Source organism: Sinocyclocheilus rhinocerous, unplaced genomic scaffold (assembly GCF_001515625.1).
Source record: "Sinocyclocheilus rhinocerous isolate Xijiao unplaced genomic scaffold, SAMN03320098_v1.1 scaffold113, whole genome shotgun sequence".
Classification (NCBI taxonomy): domain Eukaryota; kingdom Metazoa; phylum Chordata; class Actinopteri; order Cypriniformes; family Cyprinidae; genus Sinocyclocheilus; species Sinocyclocheilus rhinocerous.
This window is the reverse complement of record NW_015646846.1, coordinates 184,802-195,594: the sequence shown is the minus strand read 5'-3', so window position 1 is coordinate 195,594 and position 10,793 is coordinate 184,802. Positions and strand designations below refer to the sequence as shown.

Here is a 10,793-nt window from a genome sequence, read left to right as displayed (position 1 = left end):
TAACTTTTATAAAGAATGTCTCTTTGGATTTGAGACTTTAGTCTTTGCAACTTTACAGATCTTCTTTATGCACCAAGAGCTTGTAACACTCCAAAGAGAAAGGAAAACTTGAAAACGCATCATATGACCCCTTTAAAAAATAACATCTTATATTACATGAAAAAAGAGGGGAAAAAAATCTCCCGAGGGGGACGCAACCCCAGCAGGACAGAACAATGGCGTTCCTCTCCTGAGTCCGTGATTGAATGCACCCAGGATTCAAGTACAAACATTCCAGTGTACAAAGAGAGCAAAGCCAGGAGGGACGGGAACGGGGGTGAGGGGGAGCGCAGGTGAGGAGACAAGTCTGAACAAAACCAGCACAGACACATTACAGGAACCAGTCAGTGACAGCAGCACATTTCCTAACTTATTAAGCCTACTGTATCATTTCTGATATGCACATTTCTAGGGCCTCTAAATAATCAACAAAATCAAAACTTTGCTGAAAAACCTGCTGTGCATAATCTACTTAATGCCTTCTGCCATCTGATTCAGAGTTCTTGTTTTTTTAGCAAGTGAAAGGACTTTGTGTAATTGTAAAAATGTGCTTCACGTGTTTTTTGTTGCTGTGAAATCTTTACTGATTTTTAATAAGTATACATAACAATGACCTTTCTATTGTTAGTAATATTTCAAGATGAACACGTACTGGACTGAAGCTACTTAGGTTTACTTGATTATCCATACATCAGTTTTTAGAAAAATGAAAAATGTGAGTATCAACTTTGATCATCAGGCTTCTGGGGAACGTTTATTTGTTCATCTCTCATCATCAATGTATTGCATTGCATTAAACGCTTTGAAACTATAGTTTGATCATAAAACTAAGCATTTAAATATCATCTTACTAAGACATTATTGGGAGATACAGAGTGACAACTGATATTTACGTAAGGATCTGTTATACTTAAGATCTCATTTATATAACAATCAATAAAATTGAGGTTGAGCTCCTTATTATCATACTATAATATGAGCCATAGAAGCTTGGTGTATCAAATATGATACAAAATATAAAATACATATGCAAAAAACATTTTTTTAAAAATATTTTGCATAAAGTTTCAATAAAATTTCATTTTAAGAAAAAAAACATTTTTCTGACTATTATGTCATATGTCAGGCTTTATAGGGTTAAAACATGCATATCTGAAATACGTGATTGTTAGAGACGTGTGAACATGAAATGTCACAAAAATGTTATTATGTGTAAAGGAGGAACAATTATAAACGAATGAAATGTCTTTTTAATATCTCAATTGTTTCTCCAAGATCACAATGAGAATAAATGGAGAACAAATGGAGATTTTGTCAAAGTCACCTGATTTTTAGAGTTTTATTTCCCTGAGAAAATTACTAAAATTACTACTATGAAAATAACTTGTTAAAATAATAATAATAATTTGTAACAATTTGAAATTATTTGAAAATTAAAGGAAATAACTTATCTCCAGTTTCATAAACCCAACATTCTCAAACTGTGATTTAATTTAAGACTCAAAAATCTTCAATAAAAAGTCACAATATGAACTCCCAAAATTTGTCACTGAATTCTCCCAAATCATCTGAGCTGCTATTCATATTCATTTATAGCTCTAAATAACAAGTGTTTCATTCATACCTATCTTTATTTCTCTTAAAGAATTTTAAGAGAAACATCAAAGTTGATGAGCTCTGAATGAGCAACCTCTGAGCAATTTCAGACAAACAAAACAACAGACAGCACAATAAAAGCAGCCGCACATGTTCGGCCTGCATGTTCTCCCAGCACAATTCCCTGTGTTTTTTCAATCTGGTTGACAAAAGGCTTGATTATTAGGCAAATTGGTTAGCTGGGCAGCTTTTGTTGACTGGCAACATCTGCTATTCATATTCATTTATAGCTCTAAATAACAAGTGTTTCATTCATACCTATCTTTATTTCTCTTAAAGAATTTTAAGAGAAACATCAAAGTTGATGAGCTCTGAATGAGCAACCTCTGAGCAATTTCAGACAAACAAAACAACAGACAGCACAATAAAAGCAGCCGCACATGTTCGGCCTGCATGTTCTCCCAGCACAATTCCCTGTGTTTTTTCAATCTGGTTGACAAAAGGCTTGATTATTAGGGAAATTGGTTAGCTGGGCAGCTTTTGTTGACTGGCAACATCTAACATCTGACTCTTTTGTGTGTTTCCATAGCTTTTCTTGGTATGCTTTGATGCAGTTCCCCTTTTGTAAAAATCCATACAACCTTGCATTCTCACAGGAGCAGAGACAGAACTGAAATCAGTACACCAGAAAAATAACTGGGTGGATTGTTGAATTCGATTTAGACTTATATTTAAATGCAAAGCAAATGTTACGGATAAGTGAGGAGATGACTTATGACATTTAACACAAGGGTTATTTACAGAGATAATATCTCTGTGACGAAGTTGGAAACACAAGGTATGCCTCACTGGAATGCCCTTTAGGGTGTCTCTCTCGCCCTCTGACAGGAACAAAGTCACCTGACCGGCCCATGTGCGCCGAGCTAAAAAAAGTAAACATGGGAATTTTTTTTTTAATAAGTCAGGTGAGCGTGTAGGATATTTCCCCTTTCTGTATGTTTGCATCATACTTGTATCTGAGAGAAGAAGATCTTGTGTCCGCAATGGGGGTTTGAATAGTTGATTCTTAAATTATTATATTTAAGTTATTCTTTATTGTCCTTTACAGGAAATGTGTCTTTGACTTAAAAGCTGCAATAGTACACAACAACCACACACAATAACAACAACATTATTAAGAGAGAGAGAGAGAGGGAGAGAGAGAGAGAAAAACCTTAAACCTAAAATACCATTACAGTTACAACAACTTACTATTTAAAATCCTAATAGATACAGGTATAAATGAATTCTTGTAGAGATTACTTCTACATAACGGAACTCAATAACGCTTCCCTGATGGCAGTATTTGATAAAGTAATTGACATTTGGTTCAGCTCTTCTTGAATGTATGGGTCCATCCAAACTTAAAGGAATAACTCACCCAAAAATGAACATTTGCTCAAAATGTACTCACCCTCAGGCCATCCAAGATGTAGATGTAAATGTAAATTTTCAGCAAATTTTCATTTTTTTGGGGTGAACTATTCCTTTAAGGTCCAGATCTAGGCCAAATCATGTCAGTTCAAGAAAGATGTCCATTTTAATATACTAAAAGCAAGAAGATTCTATATGCATTGCAGAATTTCAAATTAAGTTGAAACGGACTGAGTATAAGCCAGCAAGATTTTTCTTTTGAGACCCAGGCCCAGACCACAAGATCAAGACTCCAACCCTAAAATCTAAAAATAAAAACAAAATTGGTTTCTGGGATATTCTGCAGTGGTTTGTATTATTTTTGGGTCGCACGGAGATTTCTTTATGTGGTTAAATGAGATCTCTATTAAACATTTTGTCTTGTCATAAACGATAAGCAAAAATCAGCCGCTGATGAACAGGCTATTTTATATTATACATTAATATATAACTGTTGTTGCTATCTGAAATCTCTGTTTGGCTTCTAGAGGCTGATTGCTTCATTACTAGAAGAGAATGAAATAAAGTTTTAAAATAACTCCTTCGCTTACCGACATAAAACTTAAGCAGGCCTTCAGTTATGTGGAGTGAAGTGAATAAATGGTGCAGTGCTTCTCTCTAGTGGCCGTTTACAGCTACATGATTAAAAAAATTACGAGGATTACACAATCACGCAGACCTATTTACAGCACTGGATTGGTAGGTCATGCTTCATTCCAGTTTATTGATGATTCAGAACAAATGCATTCTTTTAAAAAGGAAGCTCCTACCTTACGTAACACAGCTTTCTTTAGATAGGCAGGTAAAATTTTAAAAAAAGCATGTTATTTGTATGTTGAATATGTGCAAGTATCATAACTTACAGTACTTTTAAATTATGTCCTTTCAGTTGTTATAATAATGTTATTTGTATGTTTCTTGAAAATTTCATGAAAAATTCTTGAAAATTAAAGCTACGCATCAGCCATTTATGGGTGAAGACAGCAAAGTATTGTAAAGTACTGAAATTATTTCAACTTAAAGGAACACTCCACTGAACTATACTCTCATTCCGACGTAATAATCAAGGAACTATGCTGCCGTACTATGGGTGCAGCAGGCGCAATGATATTACGCTGCGCCTGAAAATAGTCCCCAGCACGCTCCCTGTGCAAGCAGTGGTCACGTTGGTTATGTTGATGGAAGTTAGCCTATTTTCAGGTGCTGCGTAATATCATTGTAACTACAGAAGAGTCCAGTTTTAAATAGGAAAAATTCTGAAACTCTTTGGTCATTTTTGAGGGAGATGCTAACGGTCTAATCAGATTCAATGATCTATGCTAAGCTACAGCTAAAAGTGCTACCGCCAGACCCGGAGATCGGCTGAATGGATTCGAAAACGGTAAAACTCAACTGTTTAACTCTAGGGGAGTTGAAGAATTTTCAAGAAAAAGTGGAGTGTTCCTTTAAGTTCCATTAGCAAACCATTTATTTTATGACTTAAAACAAAACACATATGAATTTATTATTAATTTCCTGTAGAAATAAAACATCTTGGTGACTTGGCAACTAAAGCAGTAGCAAGATGCAAAGCAAGACGTCCAAGACAACAAACGTCATGAACAACCCCCAAAAAGCTGTTTTATTGAGAAATAAGATGACATCACATCCTTGTCATGGTGAACAGAATCATTACTTGGCATTGTGTAAGTTTGCATATATCAGTGAAATCAAACCTGCGGTCTCTGGGATAGACCTTTGGCAACTTTAAAATGTAAATCAAACATAACAGTTATCACGAAATCAAACGAAAACAAAGAAAACAGAGTAGTAAATCATAGAATGAGTCATGCTCCCATGATTCTTAGTCAGGTTGTTCTGGAGAAAGAACATCCAGACAATAAAGTAGAATTGCTTTTAGATAACATCTTCATTACTACCTTTTATTTATTTATTTTTTAAATAAACCATTTTTTAAAAAAGTACCCAATATCCATCTTTATAATGTTTTAATTTGCTTCATTAAATGTAATTTTCAGGTGTACATCATCTCAGCCATATGTGACATCTTCTTGGGCATGTAAAGGTAATATTCCATGTATCCAGAAAGGTCCTCTATTGTGATGTCATCCACATAGGCGCGGGCCTGTTCAGAACAAGAGCGAGGGGAGCTGGACGTCCCAGCGGAAGTTCTGCTGTTGGGCGAACTGTCCTGCGGGCTGGGAAGCTTCCGCTCGCATTCGGAGATCACATCTCGAAGGCCGGTGAATGAGTACACCTCGACACCCTGCCAACCGGGACACTGGCATTCCTGCTGCCCACACGGGCACTGACCGGCCTCCTGCAACTTGGACAGAGTTTGAAAGTCAGACGGAACAGCATTACCTTTGCCCGCCTCCTGAGATTTGCCCGGCCTACATCCTAAAGTGGGCCTGTTTTCGTCATCCGCGGACATTCTGGGACCGAGGGGCAATTCCTGACCCTTTGGAGAAGGGAGGTGGGTTTCATAGCCGACGACACCGAATACAGTGGAGCACGGAGCTGAGAATGCAACTTCGTTCTTGACGGCACTGGTGTCGTCGGGCTCTGGCGGGGTCTTGTGTTTGAGCTGTCCAGGAGGGGGAGACATTTTGCTGCAGTAAGTAAACTTTGGAGGATGAAGGATCGGAGATTTTGATCGTCGACGTCGCTGGCTTCTCACAACTCCTCTTGATGACTTTCTTGTGCATCTATAGTAAAGAATAAAGGTGAAAATATTAGTATAAAGTATAGCTTTGAGTGATTGTTTTAATCCTATAAAATCTATTTGATACATTAACTTTTAAGGTCTCTACACTTTTCTGAAAAACTTGTACACAATCTACTACATGCCTTTTGTCATCTGATTGATAGTTCAAACTTTTTTAGCAAGTAAAAGGCCTTTTAGTGTAATTGTAAAACTGTCCACCTTCAGCTTGTGGTTCATGTGTTTTTGCTTTGCAATCTTTACTGATTTTTATAAAGTAAACATAAGAATAACTTTTATACTGTTAGTAATATTTCAAGATGAAAATGTACTGGACTGAAACAACTTTGATTTGATTATCCACACATATATTTATTTAAAAAATCATGTTCAAATATGACCAACAAAAATGATCATCAGGCTTATGAAGAACACTTATTTGTTCATCTCTCAATCATCATTGCAGTGCATTATATTATATGTTTTGAAACTACAGAACTTTGATAATAAAACTAAGCATTTAAATATCTTAAAGGTGACATATCATGAAAATATGACTTTTCCAGGTTTTATCTCGGGGAGTGATTCGTTCAGTCGCGCATGCGCAACATCCTATATGTTCTGTACTGGAATTAGTCAAGTAGTTCACCTGGTTCGAGTCTTCGGGTTTTTCCGAGTCGTTCGTTCATCACGTGACAGCCCCATAAGCTTACCCTATGCAGTCTGAGCCGGAAAGAGAATTGATTAGTTCATCTCTCGAGTCTTCGGGTTTGAGTCGTTCGTTCATCACGTGACAGCCCCATAAAGCCCAAACCCGAAGATTTGTCAGATAAGAGGTGGTGAGCTAATCATAGACTGAAGACCCATGTAAACAATGAATTAATCTTTTCTGTTTCTTTAGTTTTGTATTGTTTGTAGTGTGATCAACATTTGCGTAAGTAGTAGATGTGTTAGGGAAGTAACACGTAACATTTTAATTATATTTTGCTAAAATGAACGAAATGACTCGAAAAAAGATTCGTTCATTTTGCTGAACGAGACTCAAAGGTCCGAGTCCGTAAAATGATCCGAACTTCCTATCACTAGTAATGGCGCAGCTCTATTCTGCAAAAGGGGGCAGGGAGCAGCAGCTCATTTGCATTTAAAGAGACAGGCACGAAAAACAGCGTGTTTCTGCTTCCACTCAAAATAGGCATTTTCAAAATGATAGAATAAATGATCTGTGGAGTATTTTGAGCTGAAACTTCACAGACACATTCTGGGGACACCAGAGACTTATATTACATATTGTAAAAAGGGGCATAATATGTCTCCTTTAAGACATATTATTGTGAGATAACTGTAAGTAGTCAGTTATACTGTTATAAAGATCTCACTGATTTACAAGCTATCTGAATTTCATCTTACTTTCTGGTCATATAAATATCAGCAACTGCACCAAATTGCAAGTTTTTGCTCAATTTGGGTTTATCGAATCGAATTGGAACATCTGAATCGATACCCAGCCCTAATTAATTGATCGTTAATTTAAACAATGATCGATCATGGAAATGATCGAAAATTGACATCCCTAGTTTGAAAGAAATTGAGCTGTTTTTCCTCTGAATTCTTACTATATCTTATTATATGAGCCATAAAAGTTTTTGCTCAATTTAGGTTTAGGTTTGAAAGAAATTGAGCTGTTTTTTCCTCTGAATTCTTACTATATCCTATTATATGAGCCATAAAGGTGATACTCAACAAAAATGATACTCAACAAAATACACATATGTAAACTTGAAATTTAAAAAAATACCCCCCCCCCCAAAAAGAAAGCTTTTCTGCCTATTATATCCTAAGTCAGAGTTTAAAGGGTTAACTAGGTCAGAATCCTAAAGCAGTCCTCACCCAAGCCAGTTATCTTTCGAGGAGCTCATCTTGGATTTGGCTCCTTCCGGGGTGCTTCGAGCAACCAGTCTGGAAGCCAAAGACTCAGAGACACGGACTGTGGTTGTGGAACTGGAAAGGAATATACACAATTACCCGGACAGCACAAAAAAAGCCCTCTCTGCCAAAACAGTGAGCCTCCATTTAACTTGTGAGACAAACTAGCTGAAACAAAATCAAAAGACGGCAAACCTTTCAGCATCCACACGGAGTTTCTTAAAAGCGGTCTGTAGTGTCTCCTCCTCACACTCCTTGCCTACTTTCTCCACAGCAGCCATTATGTTAGACAGCCTTAAAACTGAAACCAAAACCATTGAGAGCAAACCCAGTTATAGCAATTATAACACTCAATAACTTTATCTTAACCCAGCCAGGTACTTTTAACCATTAACATAGGCTTCAAACAATTAGAAGAATATAATAAATGAAGAAAGCCTGCAGTGGCTGAAACTTTATTCAAGCATTAAGAATAACCTTTACATAGAGGTTATAAAAGAACCAATTGAGTATCATGTTATAAAATAGTGACTTATTTACAAGCAGAATTCAACATTGTAATGTCCTTTATCATTCATATTGGACTAGTTGACAAGTTATGATTCATGTTGTGAAACGCTGATCACATGAACACTTGTCATTATGAATCTGAGCATTGTCAGGCCAGTTGGCGCGGTTTACATTCGGTGTCTACATCCTGACCAAAATATAGCAACAACAAAAAAAGACCGTTAGAGAAATATACTTACGGCTAAAGGACCCAAATCCGTGTAAACCCCGGACATACAGGAGTTTGGTTCTCCTGTAATGAGGGTCTGTGTTCACAAAGCTAACAGGCCAACGTTAGCCAGCCACAGGGTGTAGAGACGATATCTGTGAGAAAACTCGCTTTAAATCGCCCGATGACAGGCTGTCGACGGGCATAACGCGATCTAGATATTACGTCTGTACGGTCAATTCTCACAAATAATAGAATAAATCAATAAATCATACACAATATTCTAGATCTTTCGCTCGCTAGTCTCTTGTTTACACTCAACCACTCAGAGTGACTCTGCAACAACGCAGATCTTGATGACGTAGTGCACGTACACACAAACGTCAGCAGATTACGAATATGCTTCTCATGATGTGCCTTGATTTATTTTGTTAAAGGATGCAATATATTTTGTCCAGATGTAATATTTGAATGTATTATATTTTATTGTATTCTATCTATGTATCTATTAATAATTGGAGCTTTTCAGGTCTAGTTATATGTGCAATTATATGCCTACAATATTAAGTCTGTACATTTGCGTTCGTTATTTCACATACAAATAATGTTTGAGGCGCATCTAAATCTGCACGTGTTTATCTCACTGGACATTCGTCATTCGTACACTAAAAAGCATAAGAATTTAAATCATATTAATCTTCTTGGTATCTGGGAATCAAATGGAAACCCGCTTTACAACTCAAATACGAGTATTTAAATAACAAGCATTATTTAGTAATCGCAAACTACTTTGATTGGTCTTTCCTGACCGGCGATGAGAAAAGTAACAGTTGATAATTCAGACAATGTGCAAAAGCCTGTTGCTTATAATATATGTAAACCTAATTAATTAATCTTTAAAGTATTTAAAGATGGAAGTTATATTAACAACAAAATTAAGTGACAATGTGGTGAATTTTAAATAATTCCCTACTTTATTTGAGCAGCTTCTAACATGCAAAAAACTTGGAAATGTATTTAAAAATATTCCAACTTTTCCCCTCGTTTTTAAAATAGGTATTAAACATTCACAAATACAGCCAGCGGCACAAAAAGTTTTTAAAAATGTATGAAAATAAATTTTTTCCTTTTATCTAATCAAAACATATTAATATATATATATCACTATATATCTATATATATATTATTATTTTTTTTTTTTTTTTTGGGGGGGGACTGAAAAAAGAAAAAGAAAAACAGTATTAGCAATTGATATACTGTTTTTTTTCTGTTGTTATTATTATGTAAAAATGTACCTGACCACTAAACCGTGACCATTGTATCCATTTTTTCTGCTAACAGCCATTGTTTTTCTATAACCCAAATCATCACACAAGCACTGCACACAGCTGAATGGCGTCCTCTAGTGGTGATGAAGTGAATTGTCTCAGGCCTCCATATGCACACCTTGCAAAGCCTGTTTGCAGTTGAAAACACGAAGCCTTGAGTTGTAAAAAAGCCAGACACAAAGTGCATCATAAAGATGGAATTTATAGCAAGGCTGCCATGAAAGAACAGCTTGTATTACTGTACAAAAACACACACACACACATAACCAGATGCAAAGCTCATTAAAGCCAGACCCCTGGGGAATGGAAAAAGTTTGGTGAGTTCTTGTTTACTCTTTTCCCCACATGTGCATGAGTTTATGTTTGGAGAAAGCCATAGGAAGCCCTAAAATAAAACCTCAGTGTCTGGTTCTGACTGTTAAATGTGGCGGATGTGTGCAGAATCTCACACACACAGACCAAGTGTTTTGGCACAAATACTTATAATGCATTTTATCATCCACTTTCCTCATCCTTCTCTCCATGTTTGGGTTTGATCTTGCAGTAAACTTAATGATGTCTGAAGGGAAATGGGCCGTGTAATTCTAACCCCAGCATGTTTAAGCATTTAAATTGCAATGCCAAGACTTTTAAAGTCCTTCATAAATAAAAGCATGTTGACACATACAGTTACTGGATGGACAACATGTGCTGGACTATAAATATTATACAATTTGATAAGGGAATTACTTGTTAAGGCAAATATTTTTAAGTTAGAAAGTGGGACCTTTATATGTACCAAAAAATGGTTTGCATGCTATGTAATAGGAAGGAGGAGGAAATGTAATGTCATTGCTAAAATCTTTAATTAATTAAACCTTTAATTTTGTTTATTTATTTAAAAAAAATTGTTTATTACATTTAAATACAAATTAAAGATTTATGAATATTTTTAATTAAATATTTAGGAAAGTCTAAGACTTTGAAATGATTTCTTATGATGTAAACTAATGTAGTTAAATAATGTTATATATGCCTTTAATGATTATGCATC

General features: G+C 35.8%; 1 protein-coding gene across 1 annotated transcript; it reads right to left on the bottom strand.

Moving 5' to 3' along the window:
• Nucleotides 1-5,051: 5,051 nt before the first annotated feature.
• Nucleotides 5,052-9,437, bottom strand: LOC107708112 (oxidative stress-responsive serine-rich protein 1-like). Its single transcript, XM_016512259.1, has 4 exons — nt 8,464-9,437; nt 7,910-8,015; nt 7,679-7,789; nt 5,052-5,795 (listed from the first exon to the last, which is right to left on the bottom strand). Exons 2-4 carry the CDS (start codon nt 7,993-7,995, stop codon nt 5,102-5,104), a joined length of 891 nt encoding a protein of 296 aa, XP_016367745.1. The 5' UTR covers nt 7,996-8,015; nt 8,464-9,437; the 3' UTR covers nt 5,052-5,101.
• Between the last annotated feature and the right edge of the window lie 1,356 nt (nt 9,438-10,793).

Excerpts from the sequence above, each read along its gene's own strand:
- LOC107708112 (XM_016512259.1), bottom strand. The coding sequence starts at position 7,995 with ATGGCTGCTGTGGAGAAAGTAGGCAAGGAGTGTGAGGAGGAGACACTA. Across the intron at positions 7,790-7,909 it reads CTCCGTGTGGATGCTGAAAG|TTCCACAACCACAGTCCGTG; the intron begins GTTTGCCGTCTT and ends ATTCCTTTCCAG. Across the intron at positions 5,796-7,678 it reads TCGAAAGATAACTGGCTTGG|ATGCACAAGAAAGTCATCAA; the intron begins GTGAGGACTGCT and ends TCTTTACTATAG.